This window comes from Microdochium trichocladiopsis (genome assembly GCF_020744255.1).
Source record: "Microdochium trichocladiopsis strain MPI-CAGE-CH-0230 chromosome Unknown B0I36scaffold_8, whole genome shotgun sequence".
In the NCBI taxonomy this organism is placed as follows: Eukaryota; Fungi; Ascomycota; class Sordariomycetes; order Xylariales; family Microdochiaceae; genus Microdochium; species Microdochium trichocladiopsis.
This window is the reverse complement of record NW_025763551.1, coordinates 2,763,702-2,788,770: the sequence shown is the minus strand read 5'-3', so window position 1 is coordinate 2,788,770 and position 25,069 is coordinate 2,763,702. Positions and strand designations below refer to the sequence as shown.

The 25,069-nt window shown below is 57.1% G+C and overlaps 7 protein-coding genes across 7 annotated transcripts; 4 read left to right on the top strand and 3 right to left on the bottom strand.

The window, feature by feature from the left end:
• Window positions 1-1,680: 1,680 nt before the first annotated feature.
• Window positions 1,681-6,389, top strand: B0I36DRAFT_248416 (P-loop containing nucleoside triphosphate hydrolase protein; the record flags this gene model as incomplete). The annotated part of the gene is made up of 4 exons (XM_046150380.1): window positions 1,681-2,097; window positions 2,160-2,186; window positions 2,243-2,339; window positions 2,395-6,389. 4 exons carry the CDS (start codon window positions 1,681-1,683, stop codon window positions 6,387-6,389), a joined length of 4,536 nt encoding a protein of 1,511 aa, XP_046009776.1.
• Window positions 6,390-7,171: 782 nt separating this feature from the next.
• On the bottom strand, window positions 7,172-7,488 carry B0I36DRAFT_330892 (uncharacterized protein). Its single transcript, XM_046154901.1, has one exon. It carries the CDS (start codon window positions 7,452-7,454, stop codon window positions 7,212-7,214), a length of 243 nt encoding a protein of 80 aa, XP_046009775.1. The 5' UTR covers window positions 7,455-7,488; the 3' UTR covers window positions 7,172-7,211.
• A 377-nt stretch (window positions 7,489-7,865) lies between these two features.
• Window positions 7,866-9,886, bottom strand: B0I36DRAFT_249381 (DHS-like NAD/FAD-binding domain-containing protein; the record flags this gene model as incomplete). The annotated part of the gene is made up of 2 exons (XM_046150471.1): window positions 7,866-9,397; window positions 9,454-9,886. 2 exons carry the CDS (start codon window positions 9,884-9,886, stop codon window positions 7,866-7,868), a joined length of 1,965 nt encoding a protein of 654 aa, XP_046009774.1.
• A 1,819-nt stretch (window positions 9,887-11,705) lies between these two features.
• On the top strand, window positions 11,706-15,224 carry B0I36DRAFT_249175 (RNA polymerase II mediator complex subunit Sin4; the record flags this gene model as incomplete). The annotated part of the gene is made up of 9 exons (XM_046150455.1): window positions 11,706-11,872; window positions 11,933-12,293; window positions 12,355-12,607; window positions 12,675-13,114; window positions 13,173-13,392; window positions 13,450-13,566; window positions 13,629-13,742; window positions 13,840-14,118; window positions 14,173-15,224. The coding sequence occupies 9 exons, from the start codon at window positions 11,706-11,708 to the stop codon at window positions 15,222-15,224; spliced, it is 3,003 nt and encodes a 1,000-aa protein (XP_046009773.1).
• Window positions 15,225-15,962: 738 nt separating this feature from the next.
• B0I36DRAFT_248981 (D-isomer specific 2-hydroxyacid dehydrogenase) lies at window positions 15,963-17,123 on the top strand (the record flags this gene model as incomplete). The annotated part of the gene is made up of 1 exon (XM_046150430.1): window positions 15,963-17,123. The coding sequence occupies one exon, from the start codon at window positions 15,963-15,965 to the stop codon at window positions 17,121-17,123; it is 1,161 nt and encodes a 386-aa protein (XP_046009772.1).
• Window positions 17,124-18,918: 1,795 nt separating this feature from the next.
• On the top strand, window positions 18,919-20,685 carry B0I36DRAFT_330885 (major facilitator superfamily domain-containing protein). The gene has a single exon (XM_046154900.1). The coding sequence runs from the start codon at window positions 19,178-19,180 to the stop codon at window positions 20,501-20,503; it is 1,326 nt and encodes a 441-aa protein (XP_046009771.1). The 5' UTR covers window positions 18,919-19,177; the 3' UTR covers window positions 20,504-20,685.
• A 286-nt stretch (window positions 20,686-20,971) lies between these two features.
• On the bottom strand, window positions 20,972-24,968 carry B0I36DRAFT_330884 (uncharacterized protein). Its single transcript, XM_046154899.1, has 2 exons — window positions 24,318-24,968; window positions 20,972-24,195 (listed from the first exon to the last, which is right to left on the bottom strand). Exons 1-2 carry the CDS (start codon window positions 24,833-24,835, stop codon window positions 21,339-21,341), a joined length of 3,375 nt encoding a protein of 1,124 aa, XP_046009770.1. The 5' UTR covers window positions 24,836-24,968; the 3' UTR covers window positions 20,972-21,338.
• Between the last annotated feature and the right edge of the window lie 101 nt (window positions 24,969-25,069).

Below are 25,069 nucleotides of genomic sequence, written 5' to 3'. Positions count from 1 at the left end.
AGGCGAGCGGCGGGGAGAGAAGAAGACAACTAGAGGACCGGAGGAAGCAGCCCCTGCCAAACAACAGCCAAGAGTGACGTGGTAGCGCGATGCCGATGAATTTTGTGCGTCGATGTGGGCTTGCCTGTTGTTGCGATGGTGGGGCGGCGCAGGCAGTTTCATGGCGGGGCACGGCGTATCGATCGCTAATGCGCGAATGGCCGGGTGCTCATAGGCCAGACGCCAGCAGGGGATGTCTTGTTATTGCTCTTCTAAAGGTGCAGCCACTCTTTGATACTAGAGTATGCAGATAAAATCACTTCAAAAGCGACTATGGTTGCCTTGTGCTAGTTAACCAGCAGCACGTACGCCCGCTCCTTACAATGGTCATGAGCTCTGCTCCAGGGAGATGGTTAACAGGAAACTCAGCCTGATCACCGGAGCCTTTGGCAGGCCATGCACGTCCTATGCCCGGGGAATCATGAGTCGTGGGCAACAGAAAGGACGAGTCGCCATCTTTTGGCATTCTTGTTTCCAACCTTGGTCCACGAAACTCCCGGGAAACCACTGACATGCTTCCCCGAGTACTCATGGGAGTGGCCTGTAGATATTGCTTGTTTGCACGCGGAAAAAACTGTCCCGTTGTTTTGATAACTGCCTCTCCCGGTCAGTTTGTCTTGAACTAGTCTGTCGGGACAAGAGAACCGAAACGCCGCAGTGCGCTCTGCTCATGATCATCCATCATCCATGGGACATCGGCCCTTGATTGGAGGCTGACCAGTTTGGCTCCCGTACCAGCCTCAAATATCGTCAGCACCAGCCTCAATCGAGGTCCGTGCGCAAGGTGCTGGCCCACGGTCGGATGAGGCTTGACCGCCGACCCACCGCTGCCATCCATGCCAGGCCAGGCCAAACACCTGCGCGGTTCGCCCGACCTCAGTGCTGCACACGCGCCAGTGCAGCGCTGGCGCCAACCAAACTGGACCTTGGACTGCAGGCAGGGCCCCCACTCTGGCGCTGGCTTTGACCTGCTGCTCTCTTTTCCTGATCGACTCTCCATTCATTTTCAGGCCTTCCACACAACACCATAGTCCAGGGTATGCCACCCTGCCATCCCGACCTCCATCCTTTTCCAGCCTCGACTGGCTTCCTGCTTGGCCCATTCTCGCAGTCTGGAGCATCGAGCTGGATGATTTGTAAGTGCTTCTGCTTGACTTCCCCTTCTGCTGCAGACGTTGTCGCCTCTCAACTGTCTGCGCCACCTCCGGCCACGCGAGCTGGTGTACCTCGCAAGCCCCGACTCCATCCATCAACCTCACTTATATGGTCTTGATATATCGCCATATACGCGGTCCAATCGGCTCTGAAACCTCATTTCCCGATGAGATCGTCGTGCTCGATACGTACAACGCGTCCAGCTAGTCAGCCGAGGACATCAGGCCAAGGCCAAGTCCAACACCTCCTCGATATCGTGATTCCATCATCCTCCAGCCTTGTACCTATCACCCAGCATCTCTAAATGCGCCGAATCAATTGCTTCCTCGAATCTGATCGCCTCCACTCAATCGATACCGCCACTGTGGTCGCCTTGCCGAGCACTCTCTGATGCACTCAGCGTGTCTGACCTGCGCACAAATGACCCAGCAGCTAACCTCATCGTCTTGCGTGCTCCTGTAGAAACCTCCTTCGAGGAGAACCACAATGTCGAGTTCCCCCGAGCCCGCCTTCGCCAACGGGCATACGTCGCCGACAACACAGACCACGAACAAGATAGAACTCGACGATCGTGCCAGCGTTAGTGACCTCTCGGATGCCAATGACGCGCCGTCGGTAGCTCGGCGGGCGATCCCCTCGCAGTCATCGTCCTCGGATCACGATGCTTCGGACCCTGATGCCCATGCCGATGAGGTTGCCGACGAAACAAGTGATGAGGATATCAACGCTTCCGACGATGGCGACTTCGATGCAGAGGAAGACGTCGCTGGCTCCCAAAGCGATGCTCCTAGAGATGCCGCGTCGTCCTCGAGCAGCTCACACCGTGCTGCCAAGCGCAAAGCCGAACTGGCCGAAGATGAGCATATGAGAGAGAACCCTGAACTCTATGGCCTGCGAAGAAGCGTACGTTGTGGTGACATCTTGCGTCGCTAGTGTTCGATAACTAATGTTTTCCTTGTGTAAAGTCCCGCCCAACAAAGCAGCCTCGCATAGTGAGTTCTCAGTCTCTTCGGTACTGCACCTTCCCTTGCACTGACACGATGGCCAGATCGATTCGGACGATTCCAACGAGGAATCCGACTCGGATGTTGTCCCTACGAACCGACGGACCAAGAAGCTTCGTGTCGAAAAGACTTCACAACAATGTACGTGGCCTCCCTGCTCTGGTGCTTCCCGCCCGATTACTTACCATGCAAGCAGCTTCCAAACGCGGAACACCAATCCGACAAGTGCAGACCGCGGATTCCGATTCCGACACGTACGGCGGCGCGCGAGCTCGGACATTCCAGAACAAGGCCCGTCGGCAGCAGGCTGCAGCCTCCTCATCCTCGGTCTATGCAGAGAAGCGGTGGTCCAATCGTCGCGCGACGCAGCAAATACAAAGCTATCAAGAAAGCGACGAGGATGATGGTTCCGAGCTCACTCCTCAACACTGGGCTGGCGATGAAGTGGCCAACGACATACCGTACATTGAGAAGGTGGTCGGGTATCGTGTCAGGGATGATGGTGAGCTGACCATCGATGCCACCAAAGACGACTTTGAGTTCAACATCAAGTGGCATGGCAAATCTCACTTGCATAACACCTGGGACTCATTCGACACCTTGCGAGGTTACCGTGGCATGCGCAAGCTGGAGAACTACTTCAAGCGGGTGGTCGAATACGAAATCGACCTGAAATTCGCTGGCGATGATATACCACCCGAGACCCGTGAGCAGTACATGCTGGACAAGGAACGCGATCTCGACGCCTTAGCAGACTATACCAAGGTCGAGCGAGTCGTCGCCCAGCGAAGTGGTGAGATGGGCAGAGAGTACTTTGTCAAGTGGAAAGGCTTGACGTACGACTGCTGCACCTGGGAGCTGGCCTCGGTTATCCAGGGTGATGCCCAGGATAAGATCGACCAATTCTTGGATCGCCAATCGCGTTCCTGGATCTCGGACAAATACGAGTCGAACCCTGCTACACGGACCAAATTTCTGAAGCTCGAATCACAACCAGCTTACATCAAGGGCGGTGAGCTGAGGGGCTTCCAGCTTACTGGGCTGAACTTCTTATCACTGAACTGGTGCCGTGGCAACAATGTCATCCTGGCTGACGAGATGGGTCTTGGCAAAACTGTGCAGTCCGTCTCATTCTTAAGCTGGTTACGCAATGAGCGAAAGCAGGAAGGTCCATTCCTCGTCGTCGCGCCGCTCAGTGTCATCCCAGCATGGTGCGACACGTTCAACCTGTGGGCTCCCGACCTCAACTATGTTGTCTACCTGGGTAATGGTGAAGCCCGAAGCACGATTCGGGAGCATGAGCTCACAGTCAATGGCAATCCCAAGAAACCCAAGTTCAATGTGCTTGTCACTTCGTACGAGTACATTCTCACTGATGCGGACTACCTGAGGACGCTGAAATGGCAAGCACTCGCAGTTGACGAAGCTCATCGGCTCAAAAACAAAGACTCCAAGCTCTACACAGAGCTGATGAGTTTCGGTGCGCCAGCTAAGGTCCTCATCACCGGCACGCCTATTCAGAACAATCTAGCAGAGCTTTCTGCTCTTCTGGATTTCTTGAACCCTGGCAAGGTTGTTATTGACGAAGATCTCGAGACACTCGCATCCACAGACGCGCAAGCGCGGCTTCAAGATTTGCATGCCGACATCGCACCTTATATTCTGCGGCGAACCAAGGAGACCGTGGAGACCGATCTTCCACCCAAGACGGAGAAGATTATCCGCGTCGAGCTGTCCGATGTACAACTTGAGTATTACAAGAACATCCTCACGCGCAACTATGCCGCACTGAATGAAGGCAACAACGGCCAGAAGCAGTCGCTCCTCAACATTGTTATGGAGTTGAAGAAAGTCAGCAATCATCCATACATGTTTCCTGGCGTCGAAGAGAAGGTTCTCAAGGGTAATACCCGTCGCGAAGATCAGATCAAAGGACTCATCGCCAGCAGTGGAAAGATGATGTTGCTCGATCAGTTACTTGCCAAGCTCAAGAAAGATAACCATCGCGTGCTGATCTTCAGTCAGATGGTCAGGGTGCTTGACATTCTGGGCGATTATCTTCGACTGCGTGGCTACCAGTTCCAAAGGCTAGACGGAACAATTGGTGCCGGACCTCGACGATTGGCAATCAATCATTTCAATGCGGAGGACAGCAGTGATTTCTGCTTTCTGTTGTCTACTCGCGCTGGAGGCCTTGGAATCAACTTGATGACGGCTGACACAGTCATCATCTTTGACTCGGACTGGAACCCTCAAGCGGACTTGCAGGCCATGGCTCGAGCCCACAGAATAGGTCAGAAGAAACCTGTCACGGTCTATCGACTTGTTTCCAAGGAGACTATCGAGGAAGAAGTTCTCGAACGCGCCAGAAACAAGCTGCTACTCGAGTACTTGGCCATTCAAGCCGGTGTCACTGATGACGGCAAAGCCTTCAAGGAAGAGTTCCGGAAGAAGGGTGTGAAGGTCGACGAAGCCAAGTCGGCTGATGATATTCAGCTCATCCTCAAGATGCGTTCCCAGAAGATGTTTGAACAATCCGGCAATCAAGAAAGATTGGAACAGCTTGATATCGACTCGATTCTGGAGAATGCCGAGGTTACCAAGACCAAGGTCGAAGACAAGATGAACCTCAGCACTGGTGGAATCGATTGGGACAATTTCATGCAGTACACCGACGTCAAGGTGGACGATCTCGCCCTGGATTGGGACGACATTATTCCGGCAGAACAATTGGCTGAGATCAAGGCTGAAGAAGAGAAGAAGAAGCAAGATGACTATCTTGCTAGAGAGCTCGAGGCGAGCGCTCCACGGAGAGCCGCTCTCAAGAGCTCAAGGTCGTATGCCGAATCCGAGCGAGCCGAGCGCATCGCTAAGAAACGTGAGCGCGAGCAGCTGAAACAGGAGAAGCTTGAGGAACAGCGCGCAATGTTGTCAGACCCCAAGCGGCCTCTCAATGAGAAAGAGACGCGTAACCTCATTCGCGCGTTCATGCGATACGGATACATTGAAGATCGTCCCGATGAACTGTTGCGCGACGCACGTCTCAGCGACCGCGACCGGGATTTCATCGCCAAAACATTGCAGGAGATCATTGACGGTGCCCAAGAAGCCACGGACCGAAATCGAGATGAGCTTCGTGCGCAGGAACAGCAGTCGCAAAAGAAGTTGACCAAGAAAGACATCAAGGCGGTCATGTTTGACTATGGTGAAGTCAAGAAGATCAACGCCGAGACAATCCTTGAGCGGCCCCCTCAACTTCGACTTCTCCACAAGATCCTTGGCGAGCAAGCCGATCCTCGTGCTTTCCGACTTCTGGAGGCCACCAAAGGGGCACACTACAGCTGTGAATGGGGCCCCAAGGAGGACTCTATGCTCCTGGCTGGCATCGATCGATATGGCTTCGGCGCCTGGACACAGATCCGGGACGACCGCGAGTTTGGCCTGTACGAGAAGTTCTTCCTTGAAGAGCACCGAATCGAAAAGAAGCAGGAAAGGGAACAGGGTGAGACTAAGGGAGCCAAAGCCCCTGGTGCTGTGCATCTTGTTCGCCGTTCCGACTATCTTCTGTCGGTTCTCAGTGCCGTATACTCGGACAACGAAAACGCTTTCAAGGCGCTGGAAAATCATCATCGCAACAATAAGAAGGCAGCGTTGACAAATGGCCATCGGCGGTCCGAGAAGACCGGTTCCGTCTCGGCATCTCCCGCACCTCGAGAGAACAAGAAGCTTGACTCCCGTCGGGACCGCGACAGGGACCACGACCGCTACAGAGGCGAACACCACCGCTCCCGTAGTAGCCTTGGCGAGTCCAGCACTCCACGCCCAGAGTCGAAGCGGAAACACAGTGGTGAGGTCGATGATCGCCGGCATAAACACCGCCGCATGGAGGAGCATCGTCGTCACGATGACCATCGGGAGCGCGACCATCGCCGGACGGAAGAGTCCAGCAAGAATGCTGAGGAGGAGGATGACAACCGCAATGCACCACTCATCCAGGCTCTGATGCAGCCCATCTGGAGTCATGTAGAGAAGGTCGAGGCCTGCACGAAAACTAATATTCCGGTCGCCAAAGCGCGCGCCAAAGTCCTCAAGTCTGAGATTACTGCTATCGGCGATTTCATTGAGGGCTTGCACAAGTCCTCTGGTCTGTCTCCTGATCAGCTTGGGGAGCTCAAGCCGAAGCTTTGGTAAGTTTGGCCAACATGCCTAATTGTTTCACGTCTTGTTCTAACATTACGGTCCCAGGCGGTTTATCTCCAAACGGATCCCGGCCTCAGACAAGCCTGCTCCTGGAAAAGAGGCAGATCCAAAGGCTGCAGCGCAAGCGCAGGGCATGACCGGCCCCAGACTTTCCGCTTTGTACGAGCAGCTGAAACAAGCTGCCAACAAGCCCAGTGACAGTTCCAGGCCGCCTGTCCCGGCCTCGACCATCAATGGTTCGTCGCGTGGATTGGCCTCCAGACCGTCGCACTAGACAGCACAAAAGCGACACGGCCCAGTTTCACGCTGAACTAGCATTTGTTGATACTATGTATCTTTGAACCGGCGGAATCATATTTGCATTGTAGGGCGTTCCGGATTTTGCATTTGTAGACTGGGAGACAGCGCCGTTGTCTTCCCGATTGACGGTCACGCGCACGCATATCACACATAGCCCAGCGAAAAGAGGTGCAGTATGGCGTTCACGATATACCTGGTAATGGTGTCCTTGTACTAAAAATAAAAGCCCCTGGTCGCTGCTAAGACGAGGCGCAAGCACCAAAGATATTGGGGGCAGGGCGTGTCAAGACTGCGTGTATTGGAACACAGGGGGGCAAACATGTGATTTCCCTCCAATGAAGTATTTTAGCGAAGCATATGCACCACGCGTACGACGGGCTATCGATTTGCCCTTGTCGCGACGAAAGCACAGATACAGAATCAATTTGACTTTTTCTCCCAGACACGAAATGAGATGCGAAAACACGTTGCGCCTTGATCAAAAGTGCTGCTCCATGTCTCTCCGCTGGCCCTTCACGGGCCCACGGCAGGACAATCAGACATCATCACTGGTTTCATGCTCTCGTGTTTTGACGTGATGCCTTGAAGCAGGTCTGTTCGCCGGTGTGCTCCTTTGGGATGCAGCGAGGTTGAGCCGACTCTTGGAATGGGTGATGTGCGAGCACGTGACCTCGGTTGTCTGCCTACATCATCACCCCTATGGCAGAGACCGCCCGCAGTTGAACACCAAGCAGAGAACAGCGAGATGAAGCACATGGTGGTTTACGAGGGACTGTGAGCAGTCAACCATGCACATCTGAAGGAGAAGTTCTTTTTGACAGTAATGTAGTCCAGTACTCGAGACTACTGGTGCAGTTGGCCCGCCTAACGGTCTCTGCAACGTAAGATAATTTCGCGTGTGGACTTCCTTCATGTCCAACCGCGGGGTCTGCTCCGATTCTTCGTGGTGTATTCGGTCACCGATGCATTCTTGCCTTGGTCCCCAGCCCATTCAGCTATGTACATGGTGTATAAATATATAGACATTTTCGCCCATAGTGATTATAAAGTGATACCAGAACTCCACGCCATGATCATATAGCCTGCAACGCCTAGCATGCAAAGTAATCCTTCTACTATCAAGTGAAATGCCCTCGATTGGGGCACCTCTTGTAAACGCGGTTGATATCACATCTGAATCAAATGCTCCATGCCGCGCGGAACTGATTTTGGCGACACAGCGTCAGGCAGGGTATTGCCCTTTTGCGGGGGAGTTGTTGGTTGCTGCATGTTCGATGTGCTGCTGGGAATGTATGGTGTTTCCTCTAGGTATTTCCCGGGTTGAACATCTCGAGTAATGAGAGGCGCGCGTAGCTGGAAATCCACTTTCATATCTGAAAGAGCAGCCTTGAGGCCACCGGGCGTCTCGCCTTGGATAGATTTTGCCTGCAGCTTGGTATTGGCCGTGGCAGTAACCTTCGTAGCCCTGAAAGCGTCCGTGACAGTGGCACGTGGCTTCTTGTCCACCTTTTTCGTATTCTGCTTTGACTTTTTCCGCTTGAGCTCTGTGGCCGATGGTGTGGATACCTTCGACCTGGCAGTCGGAGTTCCAAATAGCAGTTGGCTTTGCTTTGGCTTTGCCGCCGCAGCTGGAGTGGCGCCGAGTTTGGGCTTTGCCATGGGAAGGGCTGTGCGAGGCTGGACCTTGGGACTAGCTGTTGGCGTGAGGATCCCCTTGATATCTTCCGCATATTTGGACATAGACTCTAGCTCTGCAGCGCGTAACTGGGGAGATTCAGCCTTGACGCTGGCACTCTCTTCAGGCGTGCTCCTCCTAATCTCGACGTTGAATTTGCCGTTGCGTAGGCTGTTCTCCATGGTCTCAGTGTCGACCACGGTCAATTTCTCGTCAACTGTTTGGTCCCAGCGCGGAAGCCCAGCAAGCGAGGCGACATCGTCACTCTTGCCCCGAACCACCAGATCCCAGCAGCCCTTGAGCTCTCCGCTGCTTGGTTCGGCATCCAGGTTAATCCAGACAGTGAGACCGTCTCTCCGCTTTCTGGCAACACCGCACATGTCTTTGACCATGTTCTTCACGCCTGGAATCTTGAGACTGGTGCCGACGACGATGACTGCATCAGGGCGTGCCCGGAGATCGGCGCGCACAACATTGGCAATGGCTTGCTCATCGGGGTTGTGTTCATTGTAGAGGACCATGCGTGGCCTCATCTTGCCTATGCCATGACTACGCTTGCCGGCATGTGATGTTCGCACCAAGTCGAGAGTCTCACACGTGCCGCAGAGTGGAGCTTCTGGGCCGTTGAAGATGGATGCATCAAAATTTGTTACCTCGCTGCATTTCGAGCAGACCATTTTGCCGAGTCCTCCATGGAGCTGGACGGTCTTCTTCCACGGCCCTTTCTCATTGAGCGGCACTGTCGTCTCGAGGGGCTCGAGCTTCGTGTCGAGGCAGTCAATGTTCTGGGTGTAGAGCCGCAGCAGCCGTCCTTCATGCGCAAGCGAGGCAAGCATGTGGTGAAACTCGCTGGACTCTGCCGACTCCGTAAGTGCGGCGAGTTCGCGGACCATTGTATGGAAATGCGTGGTGCTCTCATCACTCTTGTACACTGACGCATCAAAAAGCTGCGCGCCCGATGCTTTGAGCTTGTGTTGGTTCTTGAGGCTGGCGAAGAGTCCTCGAGAGGAGCGGAAGTCGGGGACTGGGGTTGCAAGTCAGCACATGTCATTGTATGGCGTGAGCAAGAGAGCAACTTACTGCCCGAAGAAACAGAGATGCCTGCCCCGGCAATGACGACAATCTTCTTCTTGTGCTTCAACGCATCGGTCAGATCCGCTATGGAAGCGGACAGCTCTTCTTTGTCTGTGTTGGCGGCTGCATCCTCGAGGTTGATGTAACGTGTTGTGCGATCACGTTTTGTGTTGAGCTTGCGACGCTTCGCAGGGCGAGCTCCGTTGGGGTTGACCATGATGGAGAGATCCTCGACGTCGGACGACTTGGATGGGGAGGCAGTTCCTGAGCACAGGGTCGACGACGGCGGTGACGGTATGCCTCGTATGTCGTACGCAAGTGAGGTGCGCGGCGATACTGACGGCGTGCGCGAAAGGACTGATAGTTCTGACAGCGGTGAGGAAGGCAGCTCAGGGAGGTCGGGCGAGGCCGACGAAGAGCTAGAGGCGTCGAGGTCCATCGCGAGAGACAGCGGCCTGCACCGGGCAGGCACGTTGCAGCAACCAAGCGCGACCGTGTGGTGAGGGCGTCTGAGAGGAAGGAGGCCAGTGGGACGCGTCGCAGAAGCTAGAACAAAGCCGTCGGGCACGAGCGGAACATGGCCAAGGAGCGAGGTGCAATCAGGCTGGTGCGTGCAAAGCTACGTATGGTTGCAGTCCGGGCAAGACGCGTCGTTTGGGTGCGTCGCAGTTGTTGGTGATGCGGCGTGACGCAGTGGTGAGATGGTGGTTGGAGGCGGCTCACGTCGAGCAACTTTGGGCTGACCGGGTCGCTGGATGTGCTGAGAGGGCGGAGCTTGCGCAGAGCGTGGGAGGACTTGAGAGTCTGGGAAAGAGGTTGGCTTTGAGTCGCTGATGACAGGGAGAGCCTGGGGACCTGTCGTTGACTTGACGGAGATGGAAGGAGAGTGGGGACGATGCAGAGGACAATAAAACTCTGGGCGACCAAGCCAGCTTCTTAGCGCAAGCCGCCGAGGAGGAGATGAAGACGTGGGCGGTCGTCGGGGTGGCGCCGTCGCAGAGGCTGACGAGCGAGAATATACCCAGCGGAACGCACTTTAGGTACGACAGCAGAGAGCCGGTGATTGTAGCGGCTGCGACGGGGTCTGGCCGCGGAAACAGAGGGCAAGAAGAGAGTTCACAGATGGCCAGATGATTACGGGTGGGAAGCAAGGAGACGCGCCATGGCTGCAGCAGTAACAGCAGCAGCAGCAGCAATGAATGACATAGGAGCAGAGCCAAGCAACAGTCTGGAGAGCAGAGTGGAGATGTCGAGAGCGGCGGCGGAAGAAGGAGGGGGGCATCACGACACGGCCGTCATGCCCAGCGGCCATGGGAGCAGGGGCCAGGGGCAGGCGGCCCAAACATTCACGACAACAAGAACCGCTGGGGGTTGGATTCAATCCAATGGTGGTGGTGGTGGCAGCCCGTTAGTGAGTTAGGGGCCGCCAAGTACCCGGCCATGAGCTGACAGCCGACAGAGGAAGAGGTGGCCTGGTCGAGGCGCGGGGTGCTGGAATCTGCTCTTGGGTACCTTGCTTGTGGCAATTCATCGAGGCCTCTTTCTCCAAGAAGAAACCTTCGTAGAGGCTTGGAAGTGCCGGCCGGAAAGAGGATCGAACGCAGGAGGCAGCTTTGAGCAGCTTGGCTGGGGAAAGAGTGGATGCATGCAAGTGTGTTGCTCGGCCGTTGCCCGCCAGCCCTGGCCTGTCCACGGCCCTGTGGGGGCCCGTTCCGATGTCGAGACTTCGGGCCCATCCCTCCGGCGCCACACCTGCCGCCGCCTCTCCAGCCACATCCACACCGTCCAAGTGCCACGCCCTGCGCCTTGCCCTGCCAGCGCCTGCGAAGCGCCTGAACCATCAAGGCTCGGGTGAGTGCAGCAGTTGGTCGCACAGCTCATGTCGACTGGAGGCGCCACAGCCCGCCATCACTGCTTGCCACGGTTTGCTTTGCCTTGCTTTGCTTTGTAGGACGGACAGAGCCCTCCTGTGCTCAGCACCAGATATCCCTTTCATGATCCCAACAACTTTCACGCTTAGCGTTGTGTAGTGGACCAGGCGTGTGCGCTGCTTTATCCGACCTTGACCTCCAATAAGCCACCACTCACATCCACGCCTCCAGCATTGTCACAAGCCTTTTCCAATCGGCTCCCTTGTTCCCCTACCAGATTTCCACTTCTCCTTCCGTCTTCAGGTCATAATCTTCGTGGTTTGACCCAGAAGGCTGTCCCCAGCGTAACGGGGGAGTCTGGGCTGAGGCCCAATGACGACCAACGAGATGCCCCTTATCCTGGACAACCCCATGGACGAGGCTGCCATGCAGGTCGATCTCGACGATGTCGACGACCTTTTTGGAGATGGCGTCCCCCTCGCATTGCCTCCCCGTCCACCAAGCAAGCGTCTGCACCAAAGACTCGACGAGCTTCGGAGGAGTGGATGTTGCCAGTAAGTGCCGGCTGATCATTCTTCAGAATCCAGACGCTGACATCGGATCACGACCTCCAGAGGTGTCGCTTGGTCAAAGACCGGCACGATAGCGTCCATCTCTCCAGGTGGGCACAGCCTCGAGCTCAGGTACCTATGCGCAGACCCAAAGACGGCGCAATGGGGACTCAGCGACGCGACACACTTCACGCCAAGCACGAGTTTCCCTGGAGGCCCTATCGTTCACCTGACCTGGAGCCCGACCAACACGTCGTCTGAGCTCGCCGTCATCGATTCTGTGGGGAGGACCTCCATTTTCAACTTTGCCACGAATCTGAATAGGCCGTCACGGGTTCGAGGCTGGGACACTGACCCTGTGGATGACTTGCACATGGTGGTGGGCTCGTATTGGCTCAATCTCATGCCAACACATGCCTCCAAGGTACGTCTCCCTTGAAGGCCCCGGTTCTTTCTTCATGGGCACATATTGACCACAACTAAAGGTTCATCCACTGTACAGCCCAGCTGTCAAGGTCGGCGACAAGTACAAGTATGAGCCGTCATTTGTCCCAATCAGTGGCCCGTACCATCCGAATCCTTCACGTTCGGCACTCATCACTGTCACCACTCGAGGATTACTCAAAATGTTCTGGTACCAGGCAAACGGCAAGTTGGAGGAGACAAAGATTGACCTTGAAAGTGTGAACTCCGCCGACGACCTCATCACCCACGCGTCTATCTGTTCTGACATGAAGAGTGAGTGTGTCTTGGTCATGTATCGTGGTCCGAGTCCGAGCTTTTCATTGACGCTATTTCCTAGGAGCTGTCCTCTTTGTCTCCTTGATGACGCAGTCTAAGCAGCTTCGCGTTGTCCAAGTCAAGATTCTCTGGGACGGGCAGAGATCAGAAGGCCAACAGACCCAACAGCAACCCAATCGCCCGCTAAATCCCAGCTTGTCCGTGAAACATCTTGCTGTTACCACATGGCTGAGTGGGGAGCAGGACTCTCATCTAGGCTCTGCCATGCCCAAGGTGTCACTTCTCGAGTTTCTGCCAACTTCGCCCAATCAGGCGACTAAGAAAATGGCAGCACCTGTGATCGTTGCCGTCCGCTCGTTTGTGCCGACGTTGAGCTCGCCTTACAACCAGGAGATCCAAAGCTCGATCGACGTATGGGAGCTCCAGCCAGATTCTCAGCAGACTGTGCATCCGGCTTTTGAAAAACTTGGGACACGGAGGAGTAGTGTTGGACAGCCTAATCAGGTCAGTTCCCGCACGCCTACTTCCACCACCGAATGTGATGCTGATACATGACAACCAGGACCCGCTGTGCTTGAGAAAGCTGGACTCAATCATTGTCGATAAAGTTGTTGTCGGCATCACGCAAGTCCCGCTGGGTAGAGCCATTTGCTTCGCATACAGCGATGGCACAATTGAATACCGGGATCGATTCACATTACAACCAATGTACAACGAAGTCAACCTAGACCGCATCACATCAATGCTTGAAGTTGGTTTCACCCAGGAAGGAGAATCGAGTTGTGAGTACTCCTGGCTGAAGTCGTGGCTCTCTGCGTATTGAAGCTCACACAAACCAGGCCTGCAAAGCGCCTTGTCGCCCACGAGCCTGTCTGTGATCCAAATCAATGAAGCGGGCAAGCTGCACTGGCACAGTCTGCGGTACGGACAGGACACTTCGTCACCCTTGACTGCAGGTAAGACTCTTCGAACGTTTTCTCACCATTGTGCCCGACACTGACGAAGCATGACGAACCAGGCCAGCTATCGTCGGTCGTTGCAGCGATGACCATGGCGACTGCACAATCAGCGTATGCGCAGATCAACATTGATGACCTCCTTTCTATTGCCAGACACTTCAAACAACAAGATGGTAAGCACAATTACATACGCATGTACACCCAGAGGGGGGAAGACGCCACCGAGAAGCCTATCTCAAATCATGAATTCTCATGCTAAGCACGCTGTAGGATTCTCCTCGCAATGGATGACCGAAATGGTGCATCTTTCCAAGATTATTGTTGATTATGCGGAGGAGGTGCCGCACGACCATCTTTTCAGAAACAACCAGCTGCAGCTCTTCTTCAGCATTCTCAATCACGTGGGATGGAATGGGACGACACAACAGCGGGACTTCCAGAGCAAGCTATCCACAATAGCCCTAAATCTTCGCAACATTGTGATCCTGATCACGATAGCCAACAACAACACACATTCGGGAAGAGGTCCTACGCCGATGGACGACACCGGTAGGTGCCCCTTTCTGCTTCAGCCATGAAACATCACTAATGACGTGTGCACAGAGGTCGTCAGCGCCCTGGCTGGCTGTTGCAAGTGGTCTATAGACCTTCTGTCCTGGCTATGTGACTCGCTTTTCTGTCTACTGGACGACACGAAGTTCATGGCTCTGCTTCAAGCAAGTCCACCGCAATTCTCACAACTTACAGACTACCTCCACCAGAACAACGACGTGGCGTTACACATGATCATGTGCTCTTCGATCCGGGGCCTGCTCAATGCAGTCTGCCGCAGAATCAATCTTCTGGACAACCTTTCCGTCATGGCGCTCAAATACTACGAGAGCCGCGCTGGCAAGGATGAGCCAGCAGCCACGCCAGGAGCACCTACAGGTGCCAAGGGCGGCTCGTATGGATCACCTCTGCACATGGCCTACCAGCGAATACAACGACATACGTCCTCCGCCATGATCAAGATTAGTGACTTTGATGCTCTCCTCACGACGTTTGGCACCGCGATTCGCACAGTGTACAAGGCTTCTTCCGAACATATGAACAAACAGCAGCAACAACAGAACACTAGCAATGGGGCGTCTGGGAACAGTAACCCCAAGGACGACGCTGGCGCGCGCGCGCGTGCCACCTGCGAACTGACGCTGCTCCTGGGGGGCCCCCCGCCTCCGTCGTTCCAGGACATCCTGTGCAAGCTCTTCAAGCAGGACCTCACCAACCTGCGCAGCCAGACCGACGCGGCGAGACTCTTCTTTGCAGACTATAGTCTTCTTGAGATCGACGACGAGCCCAAGGCGTTGGAGCGCAAGAGGGCACGCGGCGCGCATGTCGACATGTTCAAGCGCGTAGAAATCGTCAAGGGCGTCCACGGTGGTAGTGCGAGCCGACGGGCTGGGAGCCTGGGCGGCGACCACGAGAGCGGGGCTCAGCAGGCGCCGGCGCAGTGGCGAATGTGTGTACGCTGTGCGAGCGTCATGGAGGACTTTGGGCCTGTGCATAACCGGCCAAATCTGGCGTTTGTGCTGAGCCAGCAGCGGAACTGCTCCTGTGGAGGACGGATGGTGCTCCTGCCGCTGACCAGTGGAGATGGGAACAGGGGGAAGTGACTGACGTTTGACAGGACCGGGGTCACTTGTTGAAGAGATCGCAAAGTTTCAGCGCCGAGTGTTTTGGGTGCTCTGCATAGACGCTGCGGCAGAGTGTTCCGATGTAGTACAGCCTTGTGTGCCACAAAAAGTAGTGCGTAGATATCCACAGTAACCGCCGATAATTGTGAGCATGGACTATTTCCACCTCTGCTACAATCCAGTCTCAGATGTTTTGAGCCATCACAGAAAGGCGAAACGCAATAGTACAACAGTCAACACGTCCGGGCTCAGGGCGGCACCTCACACATGTACCGGACCGGCCCGCTCATGCCGGCTGCCAGAGAGCATGCAACCGCCGGGGACGGGGGAAGGCGTGCTCGGGTGGGGCCATTTCCCACCGTGTTCGGCTCGACTCTGCTCGAGAATGGGTAATAACCGCCACCACCACCTCTCCTCCTCCTCCTCCTCATTGTTCGAGTTTAGAGATTCCAACGTAAATTACACTTGTGTACTAGGTCGTCACGACGCTGGAAAGTCGCCTTCCTTAGAGCCTGACCACTGGTTAGAGCACGATATCGTTATCTCTCGCACCACAGCAGGCTGCGAGACGACTCGCGATATCTATATCGTTGCCGTCAAAGCAAACGGCCGCGATATACGAGCAAACCAGAGAGAGGATCGTGGCGTCCGTTACTACAAACGACACCAAAACCACAAGCCGGATTTCCCACAAAGAAAAAAAAAAACCCAGTCAAAATGTCACAACCACCGCCCTCCTCCACTTCTGCTTCGTCATCCTCGGCACCACCAAAGCCCACGGTCCTGCTGGTAGGCGACATGCGCCAGGCCGGCGACCACTGGTCCTCGCTGGCCAGCAAGTACAACCTGCTGAGCTACCACACGCCCGGCGCCAACACGCGGGCCGAGTTCCTGCGGCGCCTGCGGGAGGACCCGTCCTGGCAGGCCATCGTGGGCTGCTACCGGTCCAACCACAGCACGTCGGTCACGGGGCCCTTTGACGCCGAGCTGGTCGCCCTCCTGCCAAAGGGCTGGAGGTTCATCGCCCACCTCGGCGCGGGTTATGACAACATTGACGTCCGGGCGTGCACGGCGCGGGGCATCGCCGTGTCCAATACCCCCGGCGCCGTGGACGATGCGACTGCCGACGCGGGGATTTTTCTCATGCTCGGCGCCCTGCGGCGCGCGGGGCCCGCGATCGCGGCGATCAAGGCGGGCACGTGGCGCGGTGGCGGTGGTGCGGGCGGTGGTGCGGTAGCAGTCAAGGGTCACGGCCCGAAGGGGAAAGTCCTGGGGATCCTGGGCATGGGCGGGATCGGGCGAGCCATGGCATGCCGGGCTGTCGGGTTCGGGATGGACGTCGTGTATCACAACCGCAACCGGGTCTCGGATGGGCTCGAGTACCTGGGCGCCACGACGGACGGGCACAGTGGGCAGACCAAGGAGCACCGGGCGCGGTACGTGAGCTTTGACGAGCTGCTCGCGAGCGCGGACGTGCTGTCGCTCAACCTCGCGCTCAACGAGTCGACCAGGGGCATCATCTCGGCGGCCGAGCTGGCCAGGCTGAAGAAGGGAGCAGTGGTGGTCAACACGGCGCGCGGGGCGCTTATCGACGAGTCGGCCCTCGTGGACGCGCTCGAGTCGGGCCGGGTCTCGGCCGTCGGGCTCGACGTGTTTGAGAAGGAGCCCGTCGTGCACCCGGGCCTTTTGGCCAGCGATCGCGCGTTCCTGCTGCCCCACGTGGGGACCATGACCTGGGAGACGGAGCTGGAGATGGAGATGCTGACCATCAGGAACCTCGAGGCCGCCGTGGACACGGGCAAGTTGCTGACCCTCGTGGGCGAGCAGAAGGGGCTGGGCTGGGCAGAGGGGGAGGGGGAGGGGGAGGGCAAGGCGTGATTTATCCTGTTTCAGAGATATATAGAGAGAGAGAGAGAGAGCGCTCCTGCGTTGCATTCATTGTCATATACCATTCTAGATCAATGAGCGCCTGCCGAACTGGTTCAGCGGGGTGCTTTTTCCTGGTACAATCCCACAAAGTGATTTGCAGCACGTCTGCTGTCTGCATTTTCGGACAGTTTACCAACACCCAGGACCAGGTTGGTCTGATATGGACAGAGCGCCATGGTGCTCAAGTAGGCCCGCGCTCGGTCCCGAAAGTCCCCAGGAATTATTGGGGCCATCATGGATATGCTCAATTGAACAGAAGGTACTTGACTTGAGTAGGCCTGGCTCGAATGGCGTCAGGGTTGCTAATTAGCTGACCAGCTCTAAACGCCGGACTGCTACCGCCGGTGCCGTGTGCGCAACAACACCATCTTCGATGGTCCTCGCGCGGCTGGCGTGTGGTAAATGTGGAGGAACCATCCAGCTGGCGGCGTCGCAGCGCAAGTGCGGAGAAACCTGATTCATCTAGTGCTTACCCGCGAATCAGTCATCGACACATTGTAGCAGGCATGGCGCCAACCCTTGAAAATGGCAAACACGAGAAGCAGATGCATATTGACGAGTGCCTGCGCGGACCCCCAGGACCCTGCATGCATGCATCGGATGCTTTGGTGGGGGTTTAGAAAGCGGAGGGTAAAGGAATGGATGCGTGGCTTACAGTAGATACTGCCGACCGCGCGTCTTGATAAGGCGGCTTCGGTGTCAGGAACGGGGACGACCCTGCAGCCAACCTCAGCGCTGACCAAGCAGGGTTTGAGGCGGACGAGCCCCTTTGAGCTGGTCTGGCATGCCTGGGATGGGATGGTAGCATCGGGCACGTCTCTCTCCCAGCGTCAAACGCGCACCCACACCGCCGGGGTCCGGTGCGACGGGGCCGGCACCGGCGCGGTGTGGAGCCCCTGGGGAGCCGGCCATCCAATCCCATGGCTGGAAGCCCGCCGGGGCCCGGCTGCCAAAAATGCGCACGCTTAGGCATGGTTACGTCACCGGCCCAGATTCGTACGGCCAACGGTCAGCAACACCTAAAGCCGAAGGGGTGCAGAAGCGCGAAGGGCCGAGCGAAGGGGAGGTTCGCAATGGCGCACCACCCGCCCTGGACGCGCACACAGTTTGGTCAGCAGTAATAGGCTCGCGTCTATCTTTTTTTTGGTCTTTCTTTCCGGTCCCTCATCCTGCAGGCCAGGATAGAGAGTGATGATGTGGCTGGATCTGCGCAGGGGGGTCTAGGGATAGGGTTTTGGTAGTTTCTAGTCTGCTCCGTACTCGCCATTTGCGGCAGACGCCTGCCATGACCCTTACAATTGTTGGCTTCCACAAGACAATGGGACCCGACCTGTGTCTAGCTTCATTTCCTATAATACCCCATTGATGTCCACTCCTCCTCAGCACTAGCCATTCTCACATCAGAAAAGCGTCATCAGTGGATTCCTACAGGCACACAGACATCCAGACATCATCAGTAGCAACAAATTCCACATCAGAACTCTCCTGAAGTCCTAGACATGGCAGCCAACAGCGACTCGACGGCCGTGGAGCCAGACAGCAGTGACGATGCCGCCCGCCGAGACGTAGAGAGCCAGTACCGTCGCCACTCGGTCTCGTCTGCCTCGTCTTCCGTGTCGTCATCGACATCGGGCGACCTCGAGCGGACACTGTCCGGCTGCGACTGCAGCGAGGAGAAGGACCACGCCCGCCACGATGGCCACCGCCCGTGCGGGCTCGAGATGCGGCCGTCGCACACGCGCTCGGTCCGGCCGGGCGGCTGCGCAACCGGCACGGACGCGGCCTCTTGCGGCGGGTTCGACGGCCGGCCCCCGACGCTGGGGAGGACTCTGTCCCGGCGCGACACGGCGCTCTCCCGGATCCGGTCCCGGCCCGCCGTCGCCCCCTTCACGCACCCGCTGGCGCACCAGAAAACCACCGAGGCCGAGCTCGTCGAGTTTGAGGGGCCCCAGGACCCCTACCACCCGCTCAACTGGCCGACGGACAAGAAGGTCATCACGACCATGCTCTACGGCCTCGTCACCATGTCGGCGACGTCGGCGTCGTCGGCGTACTCGGCCGGCACGGCGCAGATCGCCGCAGAGTTCGGCGTCGGGCAGCAGGTCGCCATCCTCGGCACCACGCTGTTCCTGCTCGGCTTCGGCCTGGGCCCGCTGCTGTGGGCGCCGCTGTCCGAGGTCTACGGCCGGCGACTCGCGGTGCTCACGCCCATGTTCGCCGCCATGTGCTTCTCGTTTGGCTCCGCGACGGCCAAGGACTACCAGACGCTCATGCTGACGCGCTTCTTCTGCGCCTTCTTCGGCTCGGCCCCCGTCAGCAACACGGGCGGCGTCATGGGCGACCTCTACAGCCCGGCGTACCGGGGGTTCGCCATGGCCGGCTACGCCATGGCCGTCGTCGGCGGGCCCACCGTCGGCCCCATCGTCTCCGCCGCCGTCGTCGCCCACCCGGCGCTCGGCTGGCGCTGGACCGAGTACATCTCGGGCATCCTCCAGGGCGCCACCTTGCTCATGGCCGTCATCTTTGTCGACGAGACGTACCCGTCCAAGCTCCTCGTCGACAAGGCCTCGCGCCTGCGCCACGAGACGGGCAACTGGGCCCTGCACGCAAAGTTTGAGGAGTGGGACGTCTCCATCGTCGAGCTCTCGAGGAAATTCCTCCTGCGGCCCGTCCAGCTGCTCACGACGCCCATCTGCTTCCTCGTCGCCCTGTACGCCAGCTTCTGCTACGGCATCCTGTACATGCAGCTCGGCGCGGTGCCCATCATCTTCCACCAGGGGCGCGGGTGGTCCACGGTGTCGAGCTCGCTCCCCTTCCTCGCCATCTTCACGGGCTCCTTCCTCGGCGCCGGCATCAACTCGCTCAACCAGGTCGTCTACAACAAGTCGTACCGCGCCGCGGGCAACCGCGCCGTGCCCGAGAAGCGCCTCCCGCCCATGATGCTCGGCAGCGTACTCTTCGCCGTGGGCCAGTTCATCACGGGCTGGACGGGTCCCAAGCTAGAAATACACTGGATCGTGCCCGTCATCGGCCTCGTCCTCACGGGCGTGGGGTTCAACACCATCTTCCAGGCCGCCCTCAACTACCTCGTCGACACGTTTCAGATGTACGCCGCCAGCGCCATCGCCGCAAACACCTTCTTGCGCAGCTGCTTCGCCGCGGCTTTCCCCTTGATCGTGGGGCCCCTGTACAGCAACATCGGCGTGGGCCCCGGTGCCAGCATCTTTGCCGGGTTCGCGGCCCTGCTCATCCCCGTGCCGTTTGTGTTTTACGTGTTTGGCAGGAGCATCAGGGCCAAGAGCAAGTGGAGCAAGGCCAGCGTGTGGTGAATGATGATGATAATGATGATGCACAGGACAGAAAACGGGGCCGAGTGCAGGAGTTGGGAGGGGAAGATTGGGATGCATTGATTTTGATTTTCAAACAAGAAGGAGTTAGATTTGCATAAATACCCAGACCATATAGTAGAGTAATACAGCCATGATGCACTTTGCAACACAAGTTACCAAAGGAAACCGTTGTGTTCACGAAAACTTAGGCCAAAGGCGAACAGCAGCTGCCCGTGCATGATCCCCCTCCCTCCACGGAGTATGCCCTCAGGCCCTCCTCTCCAGTCGCGCACTTCGCTCGCTCAATCCGGCACGGCTTAGTGTGGCCGCTTGTGCCTCGGTATCGACCCCGGGCTGTTCTTGACGATACATTGACGACATCCCGGGTGCAGTGTGCAGAGTTTCGATGGGACTTAAACTTACCTCTGCCAACGCAGGCCCATGGGTCACGCGAGACGGGTCGGAAAATAACGACATGGTTTCAGATTGAACTGTTCTGATTTTGTAGTTGTACAGCTACTAATACTATATATAGAAACATTATGGAGAACAAGCCGTGGTCTGGAATAAACCGGGCTCAGAATAAGTATGTGGAAGAATTTTAAAAATCCAAAGACTTCGTGGCTCAATGCTGCCTGCCGACAGTGTCGCCAATGGAGTGAGGGAAGACGAACTCTTCGTCAACGACCCCAGGATGCGCCTTCTGAAATGCCCTTTCAAACCCAAGCCAAATCCAAAAACTCCAGCGCCAAAAACATTATGCAATAGTGAAGGCTGCGGTGCCCTCTGCTGTATATGGGTCAGCCATGTCAAGCTCGCCTGATGAGGTTTCCCTTCATGCCTGAAGAGTCTTGAACTTCTCCTCAAACGCCTTGACCTTCTCCTCCTGGAGGAGCTTCTCCAGGCGTCGGGTGTCTCTAACTGCGGCCTCGCGCTCCTCCTGCAGCTGGAGGACTTGAATCTGCGCCTCTTGCATGCGACCAACCACCTCCTGCATCTCTGCATCCGCATCCGTCAGCGAGTTCTCGAGCTCCGCGATACGTGCGCGCAGGTTGTCGACCTGCACGTCATCCTTGAGGCTGACTGCCTCGCCGGACGTCGTCATGCTCAGGCGAGGGTTCCTGGTGCCCTTGCTGAACAACGGAGACCTGGGCGACTTGGGGCCCGCCGATTGGCGGGTCTCGCGCATGCGACGGAGCTGAGCGCCATGGCTGTCTTTGAGCTCCTGCAGCTCTTCTTCGTGGCGAGCAAGTCTCTCTTCAGACATGGCTTGGCAAGCCTCCAGCTTGTCCTCAAGGTAGCGCATGCGTGCTTGCATTGTTGTGATGCGCTCGCGGTTCGCCTTGTGCTCGGTCTCTCCGCGCGCAACCGTCTCGGCAATGCGCTCACGAAGGACGTTGTTAGTCGCAAGCTGCTGGCGGACCTGAATGGCGAGCTCCTCAACACGCCGAGCAGACTCGCTCAGCTCATCAGCCAGCGCCTTCTCCGACTCGATGTACTCGCGTTCTTTGTCCTTGATAGCGTTGAGCTGTGCTTGGTAAGCCGCAGAATCCTGCAGAGCAATGTTGCGCTCCGAAACGACAGAGGCCAGCGACGTCTCGAGCCTTTCCAAGGCCAGCTTCGTCTTCTCGTCGGCATTCGAGCCGTCTTCGAGGGCTTTGATTCGCTCAAGAGAGGCGGTGTATGCCTGCTGCAGCTCGCGATACGTAGCTGTCAGCGACTCGGAGGTGACCGGAACCAGTGGGGTGTCGCTGCCACTGCTGGCACGGGCAAGAGCCTCGGGAATCAAAATGTCCTTCTCGTCAAGCAGGCTGCGTAGCGAGGCAATCTCCTGTTGAGCTCGGTCCAAGTCCATCTTAAGGCCAACGAGACCTTTTTCGATCTGCCACTTCTGCTCAATGGCCTCTTCTGAGCGCCGGCGGAGCACAGCAATCTCCGACTTCAACCGGGAAACCTCGTCCTGGAAGCCCGCCTTCTGGGGCGACGAGCTGAGAAACCGATCACGTTCCTGCTCGAGGTTGCGGATCTTCTTGGCGTTTTCACGGTTCTGAAACTCTTGGCGGTCAAGAAGAGCCTTGAGTGCGCGATGAAGAGCATCACGCTGTTCCTCCACGTCCTTGAGGCGCTCGGATAGCTGATCGCGGGACTCGTTCGACCGAACCGTCTTGGACCTGGATAATCCGCCAACTCCTAATATGGAAGAGGGTCGAGCCCTAAGGCCGCCAGTGATGGAGTTTGAGCGCGACAGCTGTGGCGAAGTGGTGCCGCCTTCTTCCGTTATGCTCTGCATCGACTTGGAGTGCTTGAGAGTGGTATTCTCCTGCTTGAGTATTTGGAGCTCCTGCTGCATCTTGGTCGTCTCATATGTCATCTTCTCAATGTCGGCGGCCTGGCTCTCGAGTCCCTCAACACGTGCTCGCAAATTGGGCACAATCTCGTCGCGCAGGTTGTCACGCTCATTAGACGTGTTTTGCAGCTCACCCCTCAGCGCGGCTAGCAGGTCTTCAAAGTTATCCTTCACCTTGCGTTCCTCGGACAACTTACGTCGGAGGGTCTCGCAGGTGGACTCGAGCTCTTTGACGCGGTCCCCCACATCGAGGTTGTTCATCTGCGCAAGGTCAATCTGTGAGGCCTTCTCTGACAGCACCCGGATCTGCTTGTCGAGCTCAGACCGTCGCGATCGCTCATCTTGAAGCTTGTCGGTGAGTTCGAGCCTGATCTGGGCTTTTTCTTGGTCGGCGCGTCGCTGTATCTTTTCAACTTCTTCTCGAGACTGGTCGTACTCGCTGGACTTGGCGGAGCTGTAACCAGAGTCGGAGAAGTAATCACTTGTTCTCTTGCTGGCTAATGTGGTTGGGTTGTCTCTCTCGGCTTGTAACCTGTCTACGAGGTCTTCGAGGTCCATCTCGCGTCGAATGGACGCCGCCAATTCGACCGAGATGGCCTTTAGTTCGTCCTCCATCTCTTCGAGTTGGGCCGCCGCCGATGAGCCGACTGGCGGCGTGGCAAGGTACGACTCGCAGTATTCGCGAGAGCCTGAGGAGCCGTGGAGTGCCTTTGGTGTTTCGAGAAGTCCACTGGTGTTCCTCGAAGAATCATCGGAGAGGCTGGTCGTCTTTGAAAAGTTGAATGGCGACGGAAGTGGAGAGAATGTCTTCTCTGATGGTTCGGCAGCAGACGTCGCGGGGGAACCCCAGCCGAAGAATGTGCCAAACTTTGAAGACGCGGGCGACTTTGGTAACGGTTTGTCCGTGTTTGGCGGGCTCAGAGTGTTGTTGGGTGGTGACTGTGGGCCTTCGTCCTCATCTGACTTGAGGACAAGATGTGGTGGTGTGGATTTCTTGTTGACATGTAATGACATAGTCTCTTGACGTTCTGGCAGTGGGGTGGATCCGTAGGAGGAGTCACTTGCGTATCCGTCGAGTATGTTGTCTCCTGGTGACTCGTCGTCTTTCCGGTCATCCACGTGGTCGTCTTCGTCCTCACCCTCACTGAGCAGATGAGTATATCCTGGCGAGTCGTCCTGCTCCAGGGATGCCGCTGACAGGCCTGTCTGCGACCTGGTATGGCTGGCTAAAGACGGCTGGCGGGCGGTGCCGTCGTCAGTCGGGAGCCTGGTCGCTCGACTGTCGGCGACACTGGCAACCGGTGTGGACGAAACGGCGTTGGAGCCTTGCGTGTCAGAGGCAAGGCTATAAGAGGACGCCATAGGGTTAGCAAACATTACACGTCTCGCTTGCCTCGGGGTGGGGAGTCCGGTCTCCCTAGCAGCGACAAAAGTTTGGATTGTGAAGCAATGAAACACTTGACTCACCCTTTGTCGTCCTGTGCCGCGATGACGTGGGGGGACTGCTCAGGAGGATTCGATATTCCCAGGCCGGCGACGGTGTCAATCGAGGCGGACTCTGGAAATTCATAAACCGTCGGGCTGTCGACGGAGAAGGAGCGGGAGAAGCGGGCAGCCGGCACGGAGGAGGAAGAGTTCCGTGACGAAGCAAGATAGCTGCCGGAGGAGTAGCGGGTAGCAATGGGCGAGGCCGTCGAGGAGACAGGCTTACGACGGATGACGGTGCTGGGCGGCCTAGTGGGAGTGGTTGGCCTGGTGGTGTTGTCCAGGACAAGCTTGCCAATGGTTCGCGAGGGGTGCTGGCCGGGGACGGAGTCGTGTGACGGACTATCGGCAGTGTGCTGAGGAGGACTGTGCTGCTGCTGGTGGTGATGAGGAGGAGGGGCGGCAGCGACATGAGATGAAGCACGAAAAGTCTCATCGAGGGAGCCCTCGCGGGTCGAGGGCCCCGGCCCAGGAGCCGGCGGCGGAGCGTGCCCAGACATCGGGACGGGGACGGGACTACGGTGGAAGAGTGCGTGTGATTGTGCGCGCGCCCACAACTCGCAGCAGCCAACTCGCACGAGGGAAGCCGGTGGCAGACAGACTGGCAGTACGAGGTCTGGGAGTGAGTGACCTTGGAGAGACACGACAGGAGACGGAAGAAAGTCACGAGGGAAGGGCCGCTGGCGATGGAGAGCAGCCCCTGGTGGAGTGCGATGCGGCTATCACTGCTCAGG

What these genes read in the sequence shown, in the direction of transcription:
- B0I36DRAFT_330892 (XM_046154901.1), bottom strand. Translation starts at nt 7,454, where the DNA reads ATGTGCTTCATCTCGCTGTTCTCTGCTTGGTGTTCAACTGCGGGCGGT.
- B0I36DRAFT_330884 (XM_046154899.1), bottom strand. Translation starts at nt 24,835, where the DNA reads ATGTCTGGGCACGCTCCGCCGCCGGCTCCTGGGCCGGGGCCCTCGACC. An exon ending in GCGGCACAGGACGACAAAGG is followed by an intron (nt 24,196 to 24,317) that starts GTGAGTCAAGTG and finishes GTCCTCTTATAG; the next exon opens with CCTTGCCTCTGACACGCAAG.
- B0I36DRAFT_330885 (XM_046154900.1), top strand. Translation starts at nt 19,178, where the DNA reads ATGCTCTACGGCCTCGTCACCATGTCGGCGACGTCGGCGTCGTCGGCG.